Source organism: Arachis hypogaea, chromosome 9, assembly GCF_003086295.3.
Source record: "Arachis hypogaea cultivar Tifrunner chromosome 9, arahy.Tifrunner.gnm2.J5K5, whole genome shotgun sequence".
NCBI classification, from domain to species: domain Eukaryota; kingdom Viridiplantae; phylum Streptophyta; class Magnoliopsida; order Fabales; family Fabaceae; genus Arachis; species Arachis hypogaea.
Window position 1 is genome coordinate 23772141 of NC_092044.1, and position 27398 is coordinate 23799538.

A 27398-nucleotide genomic window follows, 5' to 3' on the forward strand; every position below is an offset into this window, starting at 1 on the left:
CTGGAAAAGTCGAAGTGTGCAGTGTTCTTTTTGCTGAATTGTATGCAATTTGGAGAGGTTTGCTTCTTGCTTGGGAGAGTGGATTTCGTGAGGTTATTTGTGAAACAGACTGTTTAGAAGCTCTTTTCTTGGTAAACCAGAGAATGCTTAGTAAGGATATTCCGGAATGGGATTTGGCAAAGCATATTCAGGAGGTTATGAATTGGAATTGGAGAGTCTCTATTCTTTTAATTCAGAGGACTGCAAATAGTGTTGCAGATTGCTGTATGGCTAAAGCAGCTGCTTCTGTCGCGGACATTCACTCGAATTGGAGCCAACCATGGAGTGAGCTTCAACATCTAATAGATTTAGATATGACCCTAGCCAATTAATTTGGTTTTGTCTCTTTTTTCTTTCTTTTCTATTTAGTCACCAAAAAAAAAAATTTATTGATGCGTTTATTGTAATTAACTTTTTCAATTTATGTAAAAAAACGTGAACGAAAACTAATTTTATTGGATAACGACATCATATCAATTCTTTATTTTAGCAAGCTTGAACATAATAGCAACAACATTATTCTTATTCTTATTGTTAATATAAAGTTCACCATACACTACATACATACATAAACTGAAAAGTTTGATATTTAAATCTTCTACTATATATCTCATACTCTATTTTCTATAATCCCTTCATTCTTCCTCTTCTACTAACTTAACAATTTTCTTTCCAATATTGCTTCCATTGAAGAGGCCTACAAAAGCAGAAGGGATGCTTTTTATACCCAATGAGATGTCTTCAGTCACTTGTAATTCGCCAGTTCGAAGATAATTTGATGTTTTTATCATAAAATTTTGAAAATGGTGAATCATGAGGTCAGGAGTTAAAAATCCTTGTATGGTGATTCTCTTATATATAACATTAACTAAATCTAGTGATGCTCTCTTTCTTATATCAATATACTCCGATGTTGCTCCACAAACAGCCACTCTACCAAATGTGTTCATATTATCAATAACTGCTTCCAGCATCTTGCCTCCAACATTGTCGAAATATATGTCAATTCCCTCAGAAAAATACCTAGAATAAAATAAGAGCAAAACTACTTACGATACATTCTTTACTAAAAAAAGAATTTAAATTTATGTGTTATTTTTTTAAAACATAAAATAATACAAAACTTTTTTATTTAAAAATTAGGAGAATAATTAAAAATTATAAATTAAAACTTCTAATTACTTTATATTTTTTACATTTTATCTCATTTTTTTGTTGTCTACAATATTTTTTAAATTGATAAGTCAAACATTAATTTACCAAAAATCTGAGCTCTATTTTTATTTGAATAAGAGTGTGTGTTTAGTGTAATTTAATATATATATATATATATATATATATATATATATATATATATATATATATATAATAGAAACGTAAAATAAATATTGATTTATAAATAACTTTGGCCGAATCTGCAATTTCTTGAATTTATATTATTTGACCACTCATATTGAGTTATATATATGCGCTACTGTTATATAAAATTGAACTCATAAAAAATATTAAAACTATTTTATGAGTAAGAAATTATTATTTATTTTAATTAAAAATCTTAATCATTAGTAATTTAAATAAATAAGATGTATGTAAAATTAAATTAATATTAAAAATTGGTGAATAATTATAAATAACTAATATTATATTTTAATTAAAGATCTCAGAAACCCTTAATTAGTGAAATGGGATAAAATATAAGTTTTTAAAGCTAATTGAATCATCATACCACAGTCGGAATTTTGCCGCAGTTATTTCTTGATTTTGTGACAGTTTTATAAACAATTTTTAAAATATTCTATAGTAAATGAAGAAGCATCACGTCTTTAGAAAAACAAAAAAAATACTTAAAATTTATCTTATTTAATATTTATTAATTATTACAATAATAAATAAATACTAAATAAGATAAATTTTAATTATTTTTTATTAATTTATTTTAATTACTAAACATTTTCGAACGCCTTAATACTTCAATTAAACTAAGTACATTTCATACCTTCTAAGAGTAGAGCTTTGATCTATTTCTTCTTTGTAATTGAATGCGTCATCAAATCCTAGCTTATCTTTAAGAAATGCCACCTACATAAAATTACACAAGAGTTAGGCTTTCTTAATGATATACCCAATGCAAGTTAGATACCAAAGTGTTAACAAGTGTTGACCTTGTTTTGACTTCCAACACAACCAACAACATAGCAACCAAAAAGCTTTGCATATTGCCCAACCAAACTTCCAATACTTCCACAAGCTGCTGACACAAAAACCTTTTCTCCCCTTTTGGGTTTGCATAATTCAAAAAATCCCACATAAGCTGTCATTCCCCCAAGCCCTAAGAAAAAATGAAGATTTTATAATTTGCACTGCTGTTCAAACATAAGCGACATATATTGATGTAAGAATTTAGATTTTCTAAATTTGAGATTTTTATTTTAGAGAATAAAATAAATTATTTTATTATTGAATATTTTTTATATACTTTTTTATAAATAAATAATAGTGATATACTTTATCCTCTAAAATAAAATTTAAAATTTAAAAGATAAAAAAAATTAACTAATAAAAGATGTGATAGCATTATTAAAAAAAGTGGAGACAAAACAATTTTATTATTATTATTAATTTTGAAATGAAATTACCAATTCTATTAAGCTATCATAAGTTACAAAAAAATATCTATGATAACTTATTCGGATTGGTCATTTATATATACGTTAATATATAAATTTTGTTATTTTACCGACCAAAAATAACTTTAATAATTGATAATTGAATAATATGTATAATAAAAAAAAACTCATTGTTATTTGACTTTTGTTACTGACAAAATGGTCTTTAAGATATTTTAAAATTTGACAAACATGTTCCCAAATTCGCCGGAATAAATTTCCGACAAATACAATACTAATATGGCCACCGTATTTTGGTGACCTGGCAAACTACACCCCAAATCTAATTCCTCCCTTACTAATGCAGGCTCATCCTCCATCTCCCTCTCCATTACAGTCCTTCCCCCACCCAACGCAACCCCTTTTCCCTCTCTCCCCATCACAGCATTTCATTTCTCTCTCTTTCCATCGCAGCTTCCCAACACACATTCTTTCCTTCTTTTTCCTGTACATAGTAACTTATCAATTTTTAAATCTGTACTAATTCATAAGATATGGCCCATGTGATTTTTTATCGGGACCGTATGCTTTCTGCTTAAATTTACATTCACAACAAACTAGTACAGCATTCTGATTGTTCTCGTTGCACCACTCTTTTGTTGCTGAAATGGCTAAGAAATTGTAAGAGTGATTTTCAAAGATATTGAGAATGGCTTAAGGGGATTATGAAGTAGAATCAGAAAGAGAAAAAGAAGAATGAAGCAAAGTAAAATCTCTAAAATATTTGTCTCTTTGAAAATAAATAGAAGGGATAAATTGTCTTTTTAGCTAATATATATGGTTACAAATACGTAGTTAGTAGTTGTCAAAGCCATCTTCGATTGGCGAAATAGCATTTTGGTTAATAAAATGTTCTAGCTTAGATTAACATGTTTTAGTGTTTGTGTTTTATATAAGAAACAAAAAAAAAATTAGTTTGGTAAAATTTTTATTTTTTAAAAATTATAGTATCTGTATTTAGTAAATTAAATTAAAAATAATTTTTAATAGTATAAACAATGATAAATATGTTTGGTAAAATGATTTTTAAAATTTAAAATATTATAATAGATATCAATATAAAAATTAAATTTAAATATTAATTAATATATGAGATTATATTAGATTTTTTTAATTTTGATCAGTATAGACCAATTTTAAAAAGGGGGTTTATGCTACAAATCTAAGTATTTTTTTTCATCCAAGTTTATTCAAATAGGTCCAACATCAACAAAAACCACTCTCATTAGAAGAGCGTCATCACACGCACTTTATCTTCTTCTCCTCTCTCACGCTTCTTCTTCTTTCAAATACAGGCATACGTCATCTTTTTCTTCTTTCAAATTCATGTATACCTCCTCCTCCTCCTCTATTTCTTCTTCTCTTCTTTCGTTATCGTCATCACCAATAACACCAATATTTTGCTAATAGATTACTTTTTCAATCGAATTGAATGGAATACAATTGCTGAATTGAATTGAATTGAATTAAATGGACGCAGGTATTTTGAATCTGAATTAAATTGAATTGAATTGATAATCTCTAAATTGTAGATAGAGGTATTTTGAATTTGATTTTATATAATGGATTATGTTTCGTTCATTTAGTACTATACAATTGTTCACCATGAGTACTGTTCATACTCTGGGTCAAGCTATGCGACCCGGGATGTTCTACTGACAAGTCGACCAACCTCTTCAGGTCAAGACAATCCGACCTCTTCTCAAAGAGCTCAGTCAAATCACCAGGAAAGCCCAAAAAGGGCCCAAATGGAGGATCACGCCCCAAATCCTAAGGCAGCCCAAGCCTACAGAGAGAAGGGCGGTTCCCTTGAAGATAAGATGACCTCACTTGAAGATAAGATAAGATAACTAACTTATCTTATCTAAGAAGGTCACTCTACGCCATTATAAATACACTGGAGCACCCAGATATAACTCATACTCTGATTCTACTGAAAACCTGCTTAATACCCTTGCTAACTTAAGCATCGGAGTCCCTTGCAGGTACCACCACCCTCCGGTGATGAAGGATCAGCACCATCACCAAGTCCAACAAGTCGGACACAACAGCTTCGACCAGTACAGAAGATCTCGTCCGAGATCGGCCTACAGTTTCAGGTAACCCTCGGAACATTGGCGCCGTTGCCGGGGAACCTAGAAGTCATCCAATCGTCATGGCGGATGACCATGACAACGACCACAATTTAGATCTAGAGGATAGAACGCCGCACAAAAACGTGGACACTACACCAAAGGATACTTCTCAACTTAACAACAAAAAAATTCTCCAAACGCGGAAGCCATGGAGGCGCTTCAAGACCGTTTGAAAAAACTTAAAGAAGAAGCCATACGTCAATGAGAGGCTGAGAAAGACCTACAAAAGGAAATAAGGTGACGCTGGAAAGTGGAGGACAAACTCCTAAAACTCGAAGCTGATCTCAAGACCAAAGCCAACCGATCCCCTCATGAGGATAGCTCCCACAAGGAACAAGATCTATTCACCAAGGAGATCATGAAGACCAAGATCCCAAAGGACTTCAAAACATAACTTTGTACAACGGCACTACAGATCCCGGCCATCATCTCAGCAATTTCAGAAGTAGAATGTACTTCACCGACGCCTCAGATACAGTTCGTTGTAAAGCCTTTCTGACTACTTTAACAAAGACGGCAATTAGATGGTTCGACAATCTACCTCCTAGGTCCATCTCGAGTTTCGAGGACTTGGCCAAGAAGTTTTTGGCCAGATTCTTCATCTAAAAAGACAAGGCTAAGCATGCCCCAAGTCTATTAGGAATCAAGCAAGGAGAACAGAAAAGTCTTCGCAACTACATGGAAAGATTCAACAAAACGTGCCTGGACATACAGAGCCTACCAACAGAGGTTGCCATTATGGGCCTCATCAATGGCTTGTGAGAGGGGCCTTTTAGCCAATCTATATCGAAAAATACCCCACATCTCTGAACGAAATGCAAGAACGAGCAGAGAAGTACATCAACATGGAGAAAAATTCTCGACTAGGAGAGACCTCAAAATCCGGATTCACCTCCCGGGATAAGGACAAAGAGTCCAAAAAGAAGGAAGATCAACATGGAGAAAAAATAAAAAATACCACAATTACACCCCCTCTTCGGGCGTCTCTTGTGGATGTCTACAAAGAGGTTTGCCACACTGAAAAAATACCTCCAGCTCGACCACTCAAAGGCAAAAAAGGAGGAGAAAATCGGGCCGAATATTGTGAATATCATCGAATCCGTGGGCATTCCACCAATGAATGTTTTGACTTAAAAAATGTCATAGAAAAGCTAGTAAGAGATGGGAAGCTAGATCGGTATCTGCCACCCAGGACGATGAGCAAAGAAAAAGAAGAAGAGAAGAAGATGTCGGACAAACCGAGCGATCATCTTGTACACCAGAAAGACACGTCCACATGATACACGGCGGATTTGTGGGGAAGGAATCTCCAAATCATCTCGCAAAAGACATCTTAAAGAAATATATCATGTTGAAGGGAAGGAGGAAGCACCCGACATCCCCACGATTACTTTCACCAAAGAAGACGCATCCGGTATCATCTCAGGACACGATGATCCTATGGTCATCACTGTTATACTGGAAAACGCAAATCTCCACCGCACACTAATAGACCAAGGGAGCTCCGCCGACATCTTGTTCAAAACTGCCTTTGACAAGCTCGGCTTGGAAGAAAAAGAACTTAGAGCATATCCGAATAGCCTGTTCGGACTAGGAGACACCCCGGTTCAACCACTTGGATACATCTCGCTGCACACAACCTTCGAAAAAAGAAACCAGTCAAGAATACTCAAGATAGATTACATCGTGGTCGACGTAAGTTCAGCCTACAATGCCTTAATAGGTCGGACAACATTGAATCAGCTCAGTGCAATAGTCTGGACTCCACATCTATGCATGAAATTCCCAACTGCAGAAGGGATAGCTACAATAAAGGCAGACCAGAAGACGGCACGCCGCTGTTACCATGAAAGTCTAAACCTCAGAGGCAGAGGAGAAGAATTCCACACAATCAAACTCGGTGGAGTTCAGAGGCGGGAAGAACTCCGCCACAACCTGAAGGTGAAATAGAGAAAGTCTAGATCGGGGACACCACGGACCAAACGACCAATATCGGTACAATCCTAAAAGGAGACATAAAAGAATTACTCATACAGTTCTTACGAGATAACGTCGACCTCTTTTCGTGGAAGGCCGCAGACATGCTAGGCATAGACCCCAAGTTAATGTGCCACAAGCTAGCAGTCTATCCAGGATCTCGGCCAGTACAACAGAGGCATAGAAAGCTCGGACCAGAATGCTCCCAAGCTGTGGAAGAGCAGATACAAGCTCTACTGGAGGCAGGGTTAATAAGAGAAGTCAAATACCCACTATGGCTGGCCAACGTCGTCTTGGTGAAAAAATCAGACGGGAAGAGGCGAATGTGCACCGACTACACTGATCTCAACAAAGCCTGCCTAAAAGATCCTTATCCACTCCCAAGTATTGACACTCTGGTAGATGCCTCCTCCGGATATAAATACTTCTCATTTATGGACGCATACTCGGGATACAATCAAATCCCAAGTATCCACCCGACCAAGAAAAAACTTCCTTCTTAACCCCAAAAGCAAACTACTGCTACATCGTAATGCCTTTTGGTCTTAAAAATGCTGGAGCTACTTATCAGAGATTAATGAATAAGGTCTTTTCAGATCACATCGGAAAAATCATGGAAGTTTACATGGACGACATGCTAATAAAGACACAAAATGAAGAGATGATATTGTCCAACCTGACCCAAGTATTTGACACTATAAGACGGCATAGCATGCGACTCAATCCCACAAAATGCACCTTCGCAGTAGAAGCTGGCAAATTCTTGGGTTTTATGCTCACACAAAGAGGAATCAAAGCAAACCCGGATAAATGCCGGGCCATACTCGACATGAAGAGTCCGACTTGTGTCAAAGAGGTACAACAACTCAATGGGAGGTTGGCAGCCTTGTCCAGATTTCTAGTCAGATCGGCAATAAGATCTCTTCCCTTCTACGCCACTCTAAGGAAGGGAAAGAAGTTTGAATGGACAACGGAGTGCGAGCAAGCCTTCCAAGATTTCAAAAGGTTCCTGGGACAGTCACCTATCCTAACTCGGCCACGGGAAGAAGAACCACTCATATTGTACCTCGCGGTAGGAAGTCAGGCAGTAGCCTCAGCACTAGTTCGAGAAGACGACAGTGGGCAACAACCCGTATACTTCAATAGTAAAGTATTACAGGGAGCCGAGCTGAACTACCAAAAAATAGAAAAGTTTGCCTATGCTCTCATACTAACATCTCGACGACTTCGTCCATACTTCCAAGCCCACATCATTAGGGTTCGGACCAACCAGCCCATAAAAGGGATTTTACAGAAAACAGACCTGGCGGGCAGAATCTTGCAATGGGCAGTCGAGTTGTCTGAATTTGATCTTCAATACGAAGCTCGGACAGCCATCAAATCACAATACCTGGCTGACTTCATTGCAGAATTTACAGACACACCGAAAAACCCCCACAGAATGGAATCTCTATGTGGACAGTTCCTCAAATAAAACTGAAACCGGCGCAGGTGTGATAATTGAAAGCGACCAAGGAACCTAAATCGAACTCTCCCACAAATTCGGGTTTCCTGCCTCAAATAACCAAGCGGAATATGAGGCACTACTAGCTGGTTTGAAGCTGGCTAGGGAGGTTAGAGCTCAAAAGCTTATCATCTTCAGCGACTCACAAGTAGTCACTTCACAAATAGCAGGAAGCTACCAAGTCAAAGATCCCACCATGAAAAAGTACTTGGACAAAACCAGAAAACAGCTCGGACAACTCAGAGAATATGAGGTCCGTCACATACCCCGAGAACAGAATACCCGAGCTGACGCACTCTCAACACTAGCCAGCACCAAACCATGGGGCAACAATAGAAGCCTCATCTAAGAAATTCTGCAGAACCCATCAATTTCAGAAGAAGAAAAAGTCCTAGCCATAACAGGTCAGGATCAAGGATGGATGACTCCCATAATTAATTACCTCAAAACAGAAACACTCCCTACAGAGGAAAAAGAGGCAAAAAGGTTAAAACGGGAAGCACAATACTACACTATCATAAATAACACTCTATACAAAAGAGGGATTTCAATACCATTATTAAAATGTGTGCCAACTTCCAACACAAAGGAAGTTCTAGAAGAAGTACACAGTGGCATTTGTGGCAATCATCTCGGAGCGCAAGCACTTACTAAGAAAGTACTCCGGGCAGGATTTTATTGGCCAACTCTACAAAAGGAAGCTACAGAGTTCGTAAAGACATGTCCATCATGTCAGAAACATGCCAACTTTTACATCGCCCCGCCAAAGGAGCTCATCAGCGTGACCTCACCTTGGTCATTCGCAAAATGGGGACTCGACCTTCTTGGACCCTTCCCTCAGGGATCGGGACAAGTTAAATTCCTCATAGTGGGGATAGACTATTTCACAAAGTGGATCGAGGCAGAAACTCTAGCTAATGCCACTACTCAAAGAAGTCAAAAATTCCTATATAGAAATATTGTCGCAAGGTTCGGGGTTCCATACTCCATCACCACAGACAATGGTACCCAGTTCACAGATGCAGGCTTCAGAAAGCTAGCAGCCGACTTGAATATAAAACAACAATTCACTTCCGTAGAACATTCCCAAGCTAATTGACAAGCCGAAGCTGCCAACAAAGTCATACTGGCCGGGCTGAAATGGAGATTACAGGACGCAAAGGGAGCCTGGGCCGAGGAGCTCCCACAAGTCCTATGGGCGTATCGAACAACACCACATTCCACCACAAAGAAATCACCCTTCCGATTAGCGTACGGAATGGAGGCAATGATCCCAGTGGAGATTAAAGAAAGGTCGCCTAGAGTGATCCACTATAGTGAGAAAGCCAACTCCCAATTTCAAAAGGAAGAACTTGACCTACTTCCGGAAGTCCAAAAAAGAGCTCAGATTAGGGAATAAGCATTAAAACGACGAATGGCTGCGAGATACAATCAAAAGGTAGTACAGCGAGTTTTCGTTGAGAACGACCTCATGCTAATCCGAAATGATATCGGAACAACTTGATCTGGAGAAGGAAAGCTGGCAGCAAACTGGAAAGGACCCTACCGAGTCATATAAGTACTTGGAAAGGGCTACTAGAGACTGTCGAACTCGATGGGTGAGAGCTTCCTAGGTCATGGCACGCCTGCAACCTAAGAAGGTACTATAGTTAGGGATGATAAAGGATCTTAGGATAAGGCGTACTCTTTTTCCTGAAAAGGTTTTTTAATGAGGCACCAAGTCAAGACCTACAAATCACTTGACTTAGAGGATAAACCTCCCGCATGTATATATTTGCATTTTCTTTTGAATAAAATCTGTTTAGATCTTCTACAAATGCTCAAGCCGCATTAATCTGAAACATTCATCGTCCGATTATAAAGCTACAGATCGGCAGAAAGTGAAAATCAAATTCACTACGCGATCACGATAAAGACCAAAGATGAAAACCAAATTCATTAAAAGGTCGACCAAACGAGGGTTAAACCCAATCTCTACAAAATCGGCAAAGATGAAAATATAATAATGCAAGAAGTTATAGAAAGTGATCCATAGAAAGGACCTGATGAGGTCCTAATAAAATGGATTGCTAAAAAATAACTTAAAGACTGGCCGACGTAAAGAAGTCGGACCAGTTGCAATAACCAAAGTTATCAGTAAATCCCTGGAAAGAGGTCTGGCCAGCCCTATAAAAGAGGATTACTATAACTTAGAAGGGCCCGACGTGATGAAGTCGGCCCAAAACATAAGAGTTATAAAAGTAGTCCCTGAAAAAGACCTGAATAAGGTCCAAGAAAGAGGATTACAAAATAACTTAGAAGGGCTCGACGTGATGAAGTCGGCCCAAAATATAAAAGTTATAAAAGTAATCCCTAAAAGAGACCTGAACAAGGTCCAAGAAAGAGGATTACAAAATAACTTAGAAGGGCCCGACGTGATGAAGTCGGCTCAAAACATAAAAGTTATAAAAGTAATCCCTGAAAGAGACCTGAACAAGGTCCAAGAAAGAGGATTACAAAATAACTTAGAAGGGCCCGACGTGATGAAGTCAGCCCAAAACATAAAAGTTATAAAAGTAATCCCTGAAAGAGACCTGAACAAGGTCCAAGAAAGAGGATTACGAAAATAACTTAGATGGGCCTGACAGGATGAAGTCGGCTCAAAGCATAAAAGTTATAAAAGTAGTCCCTGAAAGAGACTTGAACAAAAGTCCAAAAAAGAGGATTACAAAAATAACTTAGAAGAGACCGACATGATGAAGTCGGCCCAAAAACATAAAACTACGAAAGTAATCACTGAAAGAGACCTAAACAAGGTCCAAAAAAGAGGGTTACTAACAACAACTTGGACTAAACCGACATGACGACATCGGCAACCCCAGCGTTATACAATATAATTCCTAAAAAAGACCTGAACAAAGTCCGAACAAAGCGAATTGCTGGAAATAACATCAGGCAAAGGAATCAAGCCAACCCAAAGAGGTCAGACAACGAAAAGTTCCAACACTCCCAAAACCTAGAAAGGTACCAAGACAAGTGTAGACAGATATTATATAAAGACATAAAGTTGTAATAATAGCAAGCTTCAGAGGCCACCAAAATTCAGCCCCAAAAGCTTGGAAACTACTTTGTTTTTTCAAAATAAAGTTGCTAAACAAGCAACCAAAAGAGTGTCAACAGTCAGCAAACATCATTCACAGAATAAAGAGTTTAAAAGCCCACAAGCCGGGCTATCTAAACAAACATCCTGAATAATCATTGGGGATCCAAAGACTTCTCGGTAGCATCAACACGGGGTGAAGGAGGACGAGTCTGAAGAGGCACTGCATCCACTGTCCCATCATCCCGGTTCAGGATGTGGCAATCCGGTTCTGACTCAGGACGATCGACCTCAGCAGTGGGAGTCAAAGAGGTCGGCACGACAGAGGTTTTGGTGGCAGGCAATGAAGGACGATCGATATCATCATCATCATCAGGGTCATCAGGAACAATCTTACCATCCCTAACAATGTTGTCCAGACTAAAAAGGGAAAGGTCAAGCTCCGACGCAAGTACTCGAACTTGCTCCTTCAGATTGTCATAGGAAGCATTAACACTGCCTACAAGGTGACCTTGAAGCTAGGTATAATCGGCCCGGACAGATTCCAAGCTGTTCCTGAGATCCATCATCTCTCTATAAGTGGTAACATAGCTATCCTTATGTTTTAACGCCGTGTCCTCAGCTAATTGTACAGCGGCCGCCAGACCAATAGCCCGAGTCTTTTCCCCCTCCAACTCCTTCTCCAGCTTGGTCACTTTCACCTCAAGCTCCTCTTTCAAACCTTTAATCCGGTCAAACTCTGATTTTGCCTCCTCTATAAAGGCCTTTGTAGCATGGATAGGAAGATCTTGAGCGGTCCAGTATAAAGCTGCTCCCATGTGTGCCAGTTTAATGCCGCTCCGAGTAATAAAATCCAAATGATAAAGAATGGATACATCATCAGTAGGCATGACACCATAAGAAGCAATATGTTGATCTACAAACCCGACAGCATCAAAGTCGGGAGCATCCAAACTAAAAGGCTCGACAGTCCGGGGTCTTTTTGGAGGAGGAGTTGCAGAAGGAGAAGAGGTACCAGCAGAAGTTTGTGAATGATCAACCAAATGAACCCGAGGAGTAGGGATCATCCTCCTCGGTCCAGGAGAGCTCGGAACCAAAGGCTTCGATGAAACTTGAGAAGACCCCTCCCCGGCCGGCTTGGCCGAGACGTTTTGAGCTACAGTAGCCTTCCTTTCCCTTTTAAAGGCCTTCATGGATTCGTTATTTTTAATCATCTCTGCAAATAAAACATCACAGCGGGAAAACAAATTACGAATCAGAAAAAATCTTATAAGAGATAAATTCGACAAAACAAGCAAAACCAAAAGAAGAATTGACCACTACCCAGCTCAGCTCAGAGAAGAGAGAGGTTTGCTAAGAATTTCTTTGTTTCGAGATGAGGAGGCTGCCCCTAGTTTTCTTCCAGCACAGTCACAAAATCTTGCTCAGTCTCATCTAACATCTCCCACGTATATTTAGATACCATTACATTATTTTGCCATTCCAAAGGAAAGGTGGGCTCATCATTTTCATCTAGAAAAAAGGGCCGAGCTCCTTCAACAGCTTAGACCCTAAAAAAGTAGTTTTTGAAATCACAAAAAGATTCATCAAACATGGAGAAAACTTTTTTTCCCTGAGAAGCTCGAAAAGAAACCCAAGCGACTTTCTTCTTAACTACACCAGGCTTTGTCAAAACGAAAAGATAAAAGAAGAGGGATTGTGAAGCAGGGATACCAAACTCACGACACAGCAACTGAAAGATTTTTATAAAACCTCAGGAATTGGGGTGAAGTTGGGATGGAGCTACATTACAGGACCATAATAGGTTGGTCTCGAAAGGGGTAAAAGAAAGAGTAATATTCATCTGACTAAAAAAGAAGTCGTATGCATAGAAAAAGGGCCGCTCTCTAGCAATTCGGGTAGAAAAACAGACCCTTTCCTCATAAGTTGGAAATACAAGCTCATAGTTCTTCTCATCACTACCATTACCACAAATCCTGTGAAATTGCCTAAGTTGCTGACAAAACTCGGAGTCAACCAATGAAACACACAAAAGAACCATAGAATCTACCCAATCAGCCATGCCCTCAAGGACTTGGGAAGATGTCTCAACAATATTTTTGCGAGAAGACATAAGGTCAACTAGTCCTACAACAGGAAAAGAAGAATTGGATTACTAAAAAAAATCTCGGACAAAGCAAAACAACTCGGATAATATAGTCCAGCGCAGTACAGGCAACAAAAGGAAACCCCAGGACCCATTCCAAAAAGATCCAGAGGCATCCTTTGGAGGTAGAACAAGGACTCAGGAAAACCTACAAGACTAACATCCCAACAAAACTTTCATCTAAAGCCCTCTCCCAAAAGGCAACATCCCAAAAAGAAAGTCATTACCCAGAAAGCTACAAATCAAATAAAGGCATCAAAATAACTACCTTCCAAAGTCACGGTCTCAGCTTATCAGCAAACGAAACTACCAAAAATAAGTCATCAAAGATGCCACCTTTTTCAGAAAAATAAACCCTCAATCGGGCAAACGACACAAAATCAAAACTTTCTACAAAGGTTCATCAGCAAAATTATTGTTCATACCCAAAGTCATCACAGTTACCAACAAGGAGAAAAAGCATCAAAGGAACAATCTTTCAAAAGCTTCAGTGACAACATGCATTACAGCAAAATCAAAAACCAAATGCAAAACAATGAAGGAAGTAAAAGAGCGGAAAGAAGAACCAACCTGGGAAAGCCGAAAGCCTCAACGAAATTAAAGATAGGAAATGGAGTCAGGAAGTCACCCTTTCACAAACAAGGAAAGCACAAAATAATCGCTGAAGCAGCGTCGCAGGAAGAAAAACAAAAACTGCAAACTTCAGGCAAAAATAGAAAGAGAGAAAGAAAAGGGAAGTTACAGAGAAGAGAAACCGTTTTTCTGAAAAATGAAAATTTAAAATGGAAAGGCTAAGAGAAACAGCGCAATCAAAAATAATTAATGAGGGCACTAAACCCTCGCCTGTTCCCAAGGCTAAAAGCGCTAATGTAAAAGCACGCACTTTTAAAGAAGAAACAAAAGAAAACGTTCCGCATTCAAAGGAGAACTCTACAAAGAAGAAGTCGACAAAATGCTCGAGTTCGGCTTCACCAAAGAAGGATCGAAGTTCTAAAACTAAGACTCGACCTCAAAAGAAAGACCGAGTTCGAGCAGGGGCACTGTTCATACCCTGGGTCGAGTTGTCCGACCCGGGATGTTCTACTGACAAGTCGACCGACCTCTTCAGGTCAGGACAATCTGACCTCTTCTCAAAGAGCTCGGCCAAATCCCTAGGAAAGCCCAAAAAGGGCCCAAATGGAGGATCACGCCCCAAATCCTAAGGCAGCCCAAGCCTACAGAGAGAAGGGCGGTTCCCTTGAAGATAAGATAAGATAACTAACTTATCTTATTTAAGAAGGTCATTCTACGCCATTATAAATACACTGGATCACCCAGGTATAACTCATACTCTGATTATACTAAAAATATGCTTAATACCCTTGCTAACTTAAGCATCGGAGTCCCTTGCAGGTACCACCACCCTCTGGTGACAAAGGATCAGCACCATCACCAAGTCCAACAAGTCAGACACAACAGCTTCGACCAGTACAGAAGATCTCGTCCGAGATCGACCTACAGTTTTAGGTAACCCTCGAAACAAGTACGTATTCAGTTCATTATGCATAAAGCTGTTTGAATTTGATTTTATATAATGGATTATGTTTCGTTCATTCAGTACTATACAATTGTTTCACCATGAGTACGTGTTCAGTTCATTATGCATAAAGCTGTTTGAATTTGATTTTATATAATAGATTATATTTCGTTCATTCAGTACTATACAATTATTTCACCATGGTCCATGAGTACGTGTTCAGTTCTCAAAAAGCTGTTTGAATTTGATTTTATATAAGGATTATGTTTCGTTCATTCAGTACTATACAATTGTTTCACCATGAGTACGTGTTCTGTTCATTATGTAGAAAGCTGTTCGAATTTGAATTTATATAATGGATAATGTTCCATTCATTTAGTACTATACAATTGTTTTACCATAATAACATGTTCGGTTCATTTCTGTTCTGTATAATTCAAAACTCTCCTTCTTTACATTCTACTGCTTCTTCACCAGAGAGAGAAGGAAGAAAAGACAAAAAAATATAGCAACAACAACAACAAAAGAATGACGATAAGGAGAAAACACGTGAAGAAGAAGGAACGTGAAGAAGAATGCGAAGAAGAAGAAGACACTCTGCGCTTAGATGAGCGTGAGAAGATGAAGAAGAAGCGCGGGGAAGAAAAGAAGAAGCATGGGAAAGAAGAAAGCGAAAAAAGCGCGTGACCTAAAATTACTTGAATGAACTTGGATACCAAAATTGCTTGGACGTGGAGAATATCTCTTTAAAAAGCTCCTTCTTAAGTGCTTTTGAAAGCGACCATAACTTTTAAAAGCAGTAAGTACAGACACGCTTTTTGATTTATCAATGCTTTTGAAAACTACAAACATCTCTTCGAAAAGTTTTACCAAACTAAGCCTAAAGTTTAGTTTGATAAAGCATTAAAGCTTTTATTTATCAAAAATAGCTTATAAAAACTAGCTTTTTAAAAATCGTAGCATATGTGTTTAGTAAATTAAATTAAAAATATCTTTTAATAAGCATAAGCAACAACAAATGTATTTTGTAAAATAATTTTTAAAATTTAAAACTATTATAATAGACATTAATGTAAGAATTAAATTTGAATATTAATTAATGTACGAGGTTATATTAGTCTTTTTAGTTTTGTGATAAACACAAGCCAACTTTAAAAAACTTTTTTTAGGCTGCGTTTGTTTTTTAGAACAGGACAAGATAAGACACTGAAAATAAGATATAAATGATGGAGACACATATTTTAATATTCTTATATTCTATTTGTTTATAAAGTAGAACATATTATAAAAATCTATTTTAGTCTCATTTTTTTTCATTCAAAACGATTTGAGAAAATAATATAATTGTGAAAAATTAACAAGAATAATAAAAAAATAAAAAATAAGTTGTGTTCTTTATTAGTATTTCTGTATCTTTTTTGTTAGGATGAACACAAAATACATTAATTTAATGTCTTTAGATATAATATCTCTATTAATGTCTTATCTGTCAAATACAATTTTATGTTTCTATGTCTCTGTCTTAGTGTCCTGTCACTGTAAACAAATATAGTCTTAGGTGTGTTTTTAAAAATATCCTAACTTTTAAAAACTGCAAATACAAATACATACATAAACTTTTTAATTTACTAAATATAAAAAATATAAATATCTCTTAAAAATACAAGAGCTTTTTGAACAGTGGAACTACAGTATCATCACACATGCTATAAATTAATCTTTAAAAATTATCAAACTGATAAAATAAAAAATTATGAAATTAATTACTATTGAATTTTAAAACTTGTGTATGTTCTAAGAGTAAATAAATACTCTTATTCTGTGTTATTTATTTATCAGTTTGATATTAGTTTTTATTTTAGAGTATAAAATTTTAAGATATATATGTGGTTTAAAATTTAAAATTTAAAATTTAAAATTTTAGTTGACTAATATTTTTTAAATTTAAATTAAAAATAATAACAAGCATATAATACTAATATGAAAGACAATTAATTTATCATAGTTAGAAGGTTGATCTTAAAACACTTTAAAACTTAAAAGTTTCTCATAAAATTATAACTTTCATCACCCGTAAATTTCACTATATCTTAATCTGAAAATAATTAGACTTTGCACTTTTTCACTTTACTAATATCATTCTTTATATATGGGATTGATCCAGGGACATTCAGTTTAAAGTGTTGGGTGAATATGAAAGATTTTCCATAGAACGATTCCAATATACTCACAAGGACCAATACGACGATGATGACACATATTTTAGGGGAGAAAAACATGATATTACTCTTCCAATTTTTTTTTTTTTCACAGGGCATGATTTACTTTGCTTTAATTAATTAAAAAATCAATTAATAATTAATTAAAATGTGTAGCCAATTGTGTAATTTTGTATAGGTAAGTATAGCACAAAGTGCTTGGGCATCTCTATAATAGCGAAGTATCCATGCAATATCCATGAGCCATGTAATTAATAAATAAAAAGCTTACCTAGAACCCCAAGATGATAAGTGAGTGGAAATTCAGAGGGCTCTAGTTTTCTCATGATGGTTCTTTCTTTCACTAAACAATACTCAGCCCAAGTGAATACTCCAAGAACCAAATCACCTTTCACGAACTTATTGTTACCAGAAGCCACAACTTTCCCAATACCAGGACCATCAATTGCCTGGAAAGTGAATACATACATCAACATATAACATTTGATTAAGTATTTTATTTAATTATAAGGTTTTATTAATTTTTAAAAATGGGTAATATATATATATATATATATATATATATATTTAATAAATTAAATTATAAATAAATTAAGTGTAATATATGATCCTTTTGGGCTTTTTTATTGAAATAAATTAAAAAAAATTTATTATTTCTCTATATACACATCCATGAAAATTATTATCTAAATACACAGCATCATTTCTTGGTCATTACCCACAAAATAGGTTTAGCCTCCAATTCAAGCAAAGTGCTCACGAATTGGACCAGGGTGCCATTATGCGCCAAGAGCTCAAAAAATGGGCATTTAAGACAGAGCACCCACAAATTGGGCCATTTCCTAAGTGGTACAAGCGAAATAACAATAAGTAGTATACTATTTACTTTACATTATTGTATCATATATCTTTTAAAAATTATAATAATGTGCACTACAAATAATTTATGTATACTACTTATCTATCATTGACACTAATTTTTCGTAGGAAAAAGAATAGAATAGCTATACGATGCAAATATTTGAGATGATGTCACAAAATTAAATTAATTGACTTTCTACCTTGGCTAATTAATTAACAAAAATTATAATAATAAATATTAAAAATTAATCATTAAATTAATTATTATATATTTATATATATTTTATATATATTATTTTATATTTTTTAATTAATTAAATAATTAAACCCGTCATAATAAAAATCAAATTGATAATAAACGAGTATAACTAAATTTATTTGCAGTAATATTAAATTTTTAATGAGATACTAAATATGTATTTTTGTGTTAGTGTTTGGTGTATACAATTATTTTATTAATAACAAATATAAATTTATTTCATTATTTAATCAAAATATCTATAATACATCATTGTGTTTCGTTTTAATTAGAGTGAATTATCTATTACCTTAGAATCAAGTACCAATTAAAAAAGTATTAGAGAATTCATCCTAGTTATCCCTATTATCATGGAATATGAAAATGTCGCATTCGAATCCTACTGCAAGATTATCTCAACTAAATAAATGAGACTTCACGGAATCTATTTAGAATAATAGCATCTAATAACTTTGCATCCACACTTAATCTATTTTTATTTTATTCTCATACCAAATCTTTAAACTTTTCTTGCAAACTAAAAAAGAAAGAAAATTGAAAAACGTCAAACAATGATGTGCCCATTTTGCTACTGTCTCCAATAATGTGCAGTCCTCCATTTCGCAGGTAACGGTTTTGAAACGGTGGTCAACCCACTCCTGTCATCCTGAGTTCCATTTCGTGAGAGGCATTCAAGAAATGGTAGCTAAACTTATTTCGTAGATGATGGCCGAAAAATAGTGCTGCGTATTTAGATAATAATTTTTATGGATACGTATTTAGAAAAATAATAAATTTTCTTTATTTATTTCAATAAAAAAGCCATTCTCTTGCAACATATTAAAGGTAAGTTTGGTAAATATTTATTTTTTTAGTGTGGCCTGTTATAGTTGGCTTTTGAAAGATATAGATTTGTAACTATCTCAGTTTTTGTTCCAACAAAATAAGATCATTTTACAATATGATTTGGATCCATTTAAAAAGTAAAAAATTAGTATAATTTGTTGTAGTATTAAAATTTTAAATTTTTTAATTTAAATCATAGATTATTTAAATATTACACTTTAAAATTTATTTAATTCAAAAATGTTTGAATTTTAATTTTTTTTCAAAAAATTAATAAAAAACGTAAATTCATGTAAAAATAATTAATGATTTAAAATTTAGATTGAATTCATACCATCAATAACAACCATAATTAATAAAATTTAAAATAAAATAAATTATTAGTACCACAACCGTAATCTGTTAAAATGTTCAAAAGTTTTAAAAGTTTAAACTTTAAATTTAAATTAATATTTTAAAATCTAATAGAAAGACATCTTCCATGATATTGCCCCTAAATTTTTCTTGCTTTACCTGGAACAAATTCAATTTGATTTTTTTTTATTATTATTTTGAACTCTACTGTAACTAAATCTATTTAGAAATAAAATTTGTATTAGATACAATATTTAAAATAAGACTAAAGAGAAAATATAACTTTTAAAAAAATGATTAAATATTACCACTTATATATTTCATTGAATAAAACATTATTGTAACATTATAACAAAAGCTCAATTAAAATAAATAAAATGTATTCAGTTGTACCCTTACATTTTATTACTTTATTTTTCATCATATTTTTATTAATTTTATAAAAAAAATGGATTCAAACTAATTTAATGTAAATTCTTTGTCAATTATTTATAAAAATTTTTTTTCAATTCAAACGCACAAAACTTTCAATTCTCACATCTATAAAATTATAATTTTTTTATTAGAATTTTTTAAATTTAATGAGCCAAAACATGTGATGTCTCAACCATGTAATGTGTTTTTTTTTATTGTTGTTATGCTTAATTAAATAAAATTTAGATAATATTTTAAAGTTTATTTTTATTAATGTGTTATATTTTTAAATATGGTATATAATTATTAATGGTGTAAGTCTATAATTTTTATTTTAATTAATTTTTCATAATTTAACTGAAATTATTTGAAATAATTAAAAATCATAAAAAATATAAATTGAATTGAGACTGAGAATTGAAATGATAAATTTTATATTGAATTTCAATTTATTTTTTAAGGTAAATAACATAAACAAACTAAATAGTCTTCGTTTCTTCAATATTACACCAATATCCTAAAACAAAATAGCTTACATGCATGTTCTAAATGTTTTTATATAAATCGAATCAATTAGATTTGATTTACACTTTTTAGCATTAAATCGATTCAATTAGATTCGATTTAGCATGTATTTATTGTACCAGTAATAAATTGAATAAAAGAAATTTGATTACTACTAATACAGCATTAATTGATTCGATTTACTATACATTTATATACATTATTGATATTTATTACTTTTAAATTGTTTGTTTATTAACTTTAAAACATAAATGTCAATAAAAATATCTTCATTTAGATTTAAATAAAATATAAAAAAATCAAAATAAATAAGAATAAAAATTCAACTTTTGTGTTTTAGTTCAAATTTTAGAAAGTTTATATTTTTATAAAGGGTAAAGTACTAAATTGGTCAGTACGTTTGAGCGTAATCCTGTTTTGATCCTTAAGGTTTAAAGTTTCCTATTTGAATCAAAAAAAAATTCATTTAGCTTCAATGTAGTCCCACCGTGAGGTCAAAGTTAAATAATTAACTGAATATCCTACATAACAGCAGTACAATAACAAGGTCGATAATCTGGAAAATAAGTAGAAGCTCCAGAGACATAAAATCAACCGTAAATGCATCAAACATTTATTTATCATTCTCTTTAGTTTTATAGAAAATATTTCATTTAAATTATAAGAATAATGATAAATAAATGTATTGATGCATCCATGGTTGATTTTGTACCTTTGAAATTTGTACTTATTCTCCAAATTACGGACTTTGTTCTTGTATTACTGTCATGTAGGACATTTCGTTAATTATTTAACTTTGACTTCACGATGGGACTATATTGAAGATAAATGAAATTTTTTTAGATTCAAATAGGATACTTTAAACCTTAAAGACCAAAATAGGATTACGCCCAAATATAGGGAACCAATTTAGTACTTTACCCTTTTATAAACTTATGAATTTGAAACGAAATAATAAACAATTTCTAAAAATTCATTAAAAATCATCTGCATCTAAAAAAACAGGGTAATTTACCAAAATAAAATAATTGAATTTCAAATTTACTAAAATATAACTTTTACAAAATGGATACCAAAATACAACCTTTTAATAAAAATCGAGTTAAAATAATTTAAAATTTTTATTTTATTTTTTAATTATTATTATAATAAATAAAAAATTTTAAATATAATAAACATATAGTTTTAGATATTATATATATAAGTTATAGATGTTAAATTAAATAAAATAATATTATTATTTTTTTAGCATTACTTATAAAAAATGGGTATAAATATAATAGAAATAAGTCATAAATTAATTTAAATTAAATGAACTTTGAAAAAATTGATACTTAAATTATTTTTTTATTAATTTAATATTAATATTAATTAATATTTTTTTATGTACACATTTTAGTAATATTTCCCTATCTAAATGGAGTGGTTAAGAACGTTTCTGAGTTGTGGTCATCCAAATTCTAATAGTAATATTTTGAGGATAATCTTCCTCTCCATGATGACTGTGTGATATTTAAAAGTAATATCCTAAAATAATCATGAGTTGTTGAAATTGCGGCTGAGGCTAAGACTGAGACTGAGGCATTTTGATGAATTGGATCTTAAAATTATTATGTGAAAGCATCTGTCCTATCGCGGTTTATACCTATTTACAGCCTTCACAGAAATCGCAAGACCTATCGCGGTTTTTGACCAAATTTTATAAATCGCTAGAGAATGTAACGGTTTATGTATGTTTGGAATTCGTAGAACTCTTCTCGCGACTTACATAGTTTACTAACAAGTTGTATTTTGGTATCATTTTGTAAAAGTTATATTTCGATAAATTTAAATCTCAATTGTTTTATTTTAGTAAATTGTCCAAAGAATCATTACCAAAACTTTTGATGTTGAAAAGTTAATATAAAGTATAGCTCTCTAAGATGGTATAGCAGTTAAAACTTAAATTTTTTTTAGCATTAAAATTAACAAATAGTTATATTTGTATAAGAGGGTAAAATATTAAATCGGTTCCCTACATTTGGATATAATCCTGTTTTGGTTCTTAAAGTTTAAAATGTCCTATTTGAATCCAAAAAAGTTTTATTTAACTTCAATATAGTCCTACCGTGAGGTCAAAGTTAAATAATTAATGAAATGTCATCCATAACAGCAGTATAAGAACAAGATCAATAATATGGAAAACAAATACAAGCTCTAGAAGTACAAAATCAACTGTGGATATATCATTATATTTATTTATCATTTTTCTTACAATTTAAATGAAATATTTTCTATATAACTAAGGAGAATGATAAATAAATGTATTAATAAATTTACAGTTATTTTGTGGCTCTGGAACTTATACTTATTTTCCAAATTATCGATCTTATTTTTGTATTGTTGTCATATAGAATATTCCATTAATTATTTAACTTTGATTTCACTTCACGGTAGACTATATTAAAGTTAAATGAAACTTTTTAAATTCAAATAGAATATTTTAAATTTTAAATATCAAAATAGAATTACATCCAAATATAAAAAATTAATTTAATATTTTATTCTAAATAAAATAATTAATTATATTTATATAATATGTAATTAAAATAATAAGTACCGTGCCGGGAGTTATGCGGGTGGAATAACTGATAACATCTTGGGAAGCGCTAAAGCTCTTCATGCGGTTGATCTGAAATGGGTCAATAGAGATATACAGATTCTTCACTATCATATCATCACTTCCTTCCTCTACTGACAAATCTAAAGTCTCTGTTTTTATCTCAAAATCTGACTCTTTTAGGACATCTTCGAAGTGATGCTTTATCACTATATATTTGTTACTCACTTCCATTTTTTTTTTAATTTCACCTTTGCGTACTTGCTCTGCTTGTTCCTGTGCCTCTACAGGTTGACAGAAAAAAATGAATGCTTGCATGTTGCATGAGGCTTTTAAAATGCGGGAAGGATATTGAAAAACGTGTAATTCTTAGATATATAGAGGAAGAAAGAATTATTTTTTTTATAATTTTTTGAAAAATAACGAGGTCCTAACAAAAAATATTATTTTCGACTAATGATATTTAATTTTGTGAGGTTAGTCCATTTTTTGTTAATAATATTTCTTTTGAGTAAATAAAATGTGTTTATCTAACACATTAATTGTTTAATTTATCTATTAAACATCAATTAGAATTGACAAATTTTTTTGTTAGAGATCTCATTTTTTTTGGATAATTCTCAGAAACTATTTATTATTATTTTTTCTGTATTTTTGGTTACATTTTTATATATTTCACTAAATTTTTTATGTAAAAATTATGAAATATTAGTGATTCTTAAATTTTTCTTTTACTTATAAAAATTGAATAAAAGATATACATATTATTATATTAATAAAAATAATATTATTATTTATTGTTATCAATCGTATTTATTTGTTACTAGTTATTCTAAAGTATTAAAATTTGAATTTTAATATTATATCTACATGATTAGTTGACATAAATATTCTCATTTATTATATCTATTTTAAATAAAATATTATGTCAACTTTTTTTATTATCTATTATAAAATAGAATATGTACTTCTTCTAATAATGAATTTTTATGTGAATTATTATGATTAATTTAAATTGACTACACCTAAAATTTAACATAATCCTAATAATATAATATTTTAACAATTTTTTTAAACAACAATAAAAAAATTAAGAAAAATATCCTCCATTAAATTTTTATAAATAAAAAATTAAAAATCTCTAATATTTTTTAATTTTTACACAATAAATTTAGTTACTATATATAAAAAATAACAAAAAATAAAAAAATCTAAATAGCTCCTGAAAATTATTTTCAAAAGATAATGAGACTCCTAACAAAAAAAATCTGTCAATTTTAATTAGCATTTAACGAATAAATCAACAATTTAATATATTATATAGATATGTTCTATTAACCCAAAATATATATATATATATATATATATATATATATATATATATATATATATATATATATTAACAGAAAAGTTAATTATTATCACGAAAAATAAAAATTAAGGGCAGAAAAAGGATTTTTTTTTGTCGAAAAAATCATTATCTTTTTTCTCTAATTATTATCACAAAATAGTTGAAAATACTTAATATAAAAAGGGGTGTATATATATATATATCATATTAATGTATAGTAAAATTAGTAATTAATATATAATATATATTAAAATATAAAATATATATTAAAAACAAATTGAATAATATATATTTATATACAAATATATAATAACTTTTATATATATATGCTCCATAAAATTTTTGTTTTCGTATTTCTGTCTAAGGTTGAATTACATACATAAATAATATATTATGAATGGAGGAGAACTTACACTGTGTGTCTAACAAATAATAAAATGATACATGCATCACTGTTGTGTATATATATGTTTTTTAAAGAGAAAGTACAAAGAATTAATTTTTAGCTAATTGATATTAGTTAATTTTTAAATTTAAAAATATATTTTTTTAATTTAAAATTTAGAATTTAAAAATTAAGATTAAAAATTTATAATTTAAGATCTAAATTTAAGATAAATAAAATAATTTTAAAAAATTAACTAATATTGATTGAAAATAAAATTAGTTCTCTAGTAATTTTTTCTTTTTACACCTTAAATTTTCCATCATCTTATTAGTACCATTCCTTATTCTATTTCGAGTTTGAATTCTCAAAATTTTAGATTTTTACTTTAAAAAATAAAATAATATCTCTCGTCATTTAATTTTTTTTATATTTTTTTTGTCATATTTATGAAATAAATAATAATAAATTATATTTTATCATTTAAAATAAAATTTAAAATTTAAAAATTTTAAATCCATATTATAAATTATCCCTCCCCATAGAGTATAGACTCCAGAGGAACGACACCAAACGGTCCAAATATTAGCAATTTAATTTACTTCTTTAGTTTTTTCACTAACCATATACCAAAGCAAACTGCATTATTCTACGATAAAATTGATTTCAGTTAAGTACCCTCAGAAACAGAACATGCACCTTAAAACAATAAAACTAACCTTTTAACACAAAAGGGAGATTGTTGATCCTGGTAGGCACAACCAACTGGAAAAGAACTGCGGACGGGAGGAAGGAAATTAATTAATTAATTATGATTAGAAAGTGAAGAGACAAGTGCAGCATATCAGTCACTACCATGTTATATTGCCCCCAAAGTAGAAAAACAATTACTTCTTGAATTCGTTATAGCCACAAAATAAAATTGAGGATATCCTCGTAATTAACCACGAAGAACACGTGCAAGTAGATAAGCAACCCCGACAAATCAAGCTTATCAATAACGTTTGGAAGGTTGGAAAAAATAGTTCAAATAATATAGTTATTTTATTTAATTTTATTAATTATTACTATAATTATTTATAATTTTAAATACAATAAATATATAATTATAAATATTATATGTATAAAATTATATATATATATATTAAATTAAATAAAATAACTTTAGGTGTTATCTTTCAGTCTTCCTGATTTTACAGCTAATATAGGCTTATTAGTTACCCATTCAAATCTTCCTATTTTTTTTTCTTCCTCATTTGACTCTCCTTTCGAGTTTGTTTGCTCCAAACGGAAAAGAAACATCTTTTTGTGTTACTTCCCTACCCTTTTTCCTTTTTATTTTTTTATCTATACATAATTAGAATATAAATAAAATTCTCTTCTAGTTTGCTCTTGTTTGTCATCATTTTTATTTCGTTTTTTTTTTATGTTTCATTTATTGATTTATTAATGATATTGTTGTTGTTTATTTATTTGTTATTTTTATTTTTTAGCTGCAAATACTCTTCTTTACTTAATTTGGGTAAAACAAATGTTATTTAAATTATATTCATTTGCATATTTTATTCTAAGCTAAGTTAAGTGCTTTACAATGGATGTGTTAGAGGTCCAAGTTAAAAATGACAAAGACGTAAGACAAGAATGGGGTTGAATATTAGGATAATTTTCGTTGAAGCAAGTAAACTATAAATTCTATCAAGTCTTTGAACTTGTATGCAATGGAATATGTTAGCATATATAGTTCAAGAAATTCTTTTAGCTAATTGATTTAATTTGAAACAACTTCTAATATTAAAGAATAATCATGATGTGTTTTAAAAAAAATTTAACCAAGACAGTTTGTTGAGTTTGAAAAAATATTTTATTATTTATTGTGATAACAAATATTTAGTTAATTTATTGAAAATTAATTTTAATCTTTGATTTCATTGAATGTGCTATAAAATTTTAGGATTATCAATGATATTAACACTGAGTTTGTTATGTTTAGAAAGAATCAACTATCAACAATAAGACACAAAAAGAATATGTAAAGATTTGCTACTGTCAAATAGAAAAAGAAAGTATCATGATAATAATGAAAAATAATTTGCTACAGCGGCTGGTAAAGCTAGGATTTCGCTACTAGAAGAAGAATTAGTTTTCAAAAAAACTAAAGGAGAAAATTCAGAAATCAACCACTACACATTGAGTGATATTCTTTTTTATTTTGGTCTCAATATAGATATATTAAGTTTTTGTTTGAGTCTTCCTTATATACAAAAAAGGCTTATGATGAAATGAGATACTATTTGAAAAAGTTTACGAGTGAAAAGTCTTCAACTAGAAAGAAAGGTCAATTCATTTCCACATTAAGTTTGTGTCTTTGTTTTGGCGTTATTATTTGATTTTGCGATTTGTTTTGGTACAAGAAATTCAACGGATACCGTCAAGTTTATCGATGAATTTATGCCAGTAATTTATTTAATGTTGGAATAAATTTAATGGTATAAAATTCATTGGTAATTGTTTATTGACGATTTTTTTTATCTGCCGTTAATTACC

The 27398-nt window shown here is 31.7% G+C and overlaps 1 protein-coding gene and 1 long non-coding RNA gene across 6 annotated transcripts; both read right to left on the bottom strand.

Annotated features, from left to right (window-relative positions):
* Nucleotides 1-541: 541 nt before the first annotated feature.
* On the bottom strand, nucleotides 542-25819 carry LOC112710709 (2-alkenal reductase (NADP(+)-dependent)). Of its 5 annotated transcripts, none has more exons than XM_072202767.1 (8): nucleotides 25710-25819; nucleotides 25574-25630; nucleotides 23370-23402; nucleotides 23119-23190; nucleotides 17553-17730; nucleotides 2202-2368; nucleotides 2036-2118; nucleotides 542-1062 (listed from the first exon to the last, which is right to left on the bottom strand). In XM_072202767.1, the coding sequence occupies exons 4-8, from the start codon at nucleotides 23179-23181 to the stop codon at nucleotides 675-677; spliced, it is 879 nt and encodes a 292-aa protein (XP_072058868.1). In that variant the 5' UTR covers nucleotides 23182-23190; nucleotides 23370-23402; nucleotides 25574-25630; nucleotides 25710-25819; the 3' UTR covers nucleotides 542-674. The 5 variants fall into 5 exon arrangements, with proteins under 5 accessions (XP_072058868.1, XP_072058867.1, XP_025618869.1 ...); XM_072202766.1 differs by having other exon boundaries at nucleotides 23347-23402; nucleotides 25710-25761; XM_025763084.2 differs by having other exon boundaries at nucleotides 23119-23402; nucleotides 25710-25785.
* LOC140175300 (uncharacterized) lies at nucleotides 11324-13634 on the bottom strand. Its single transcript, XR_011865569.1, has 2 exons — nucleotides 12724-13634; nucleotides 11324-12616 (listed from the first exon to the last, which is right to left on the bottom strand). It is a non-coding gene; the product is annotated as an uncharacterized lncRNA (long non-coding RNA).
* Nucleotides 25820-27398: the final 1579 nt, after the last annotated feature.

Bases quoted from the DNA above. Each gene is read 5' to 3' on its own strand.
- LOC112710709 (XM_025763084.2), bottom strand. From the start codon at position 23,352: ATGGAAGTGAGTAACAAATATATAGTGATAAAGCATCACTTCGAAGAT. The intron at 2,369-17,552 runs GTAAGCTTTTTA...ATTTTTTCTTAG, and splicing joins TTATCATCTTGGGGTTCTAG to GGCTTGGGGGAATGACAGCT. The intron at 2,119-2,201 runs GTCAACACTTGT...AATTTTATGTAG, and splicing joins GTGTTGGAAGTCAAAACAAG to GTGGCATTTCTTAAAGATAA.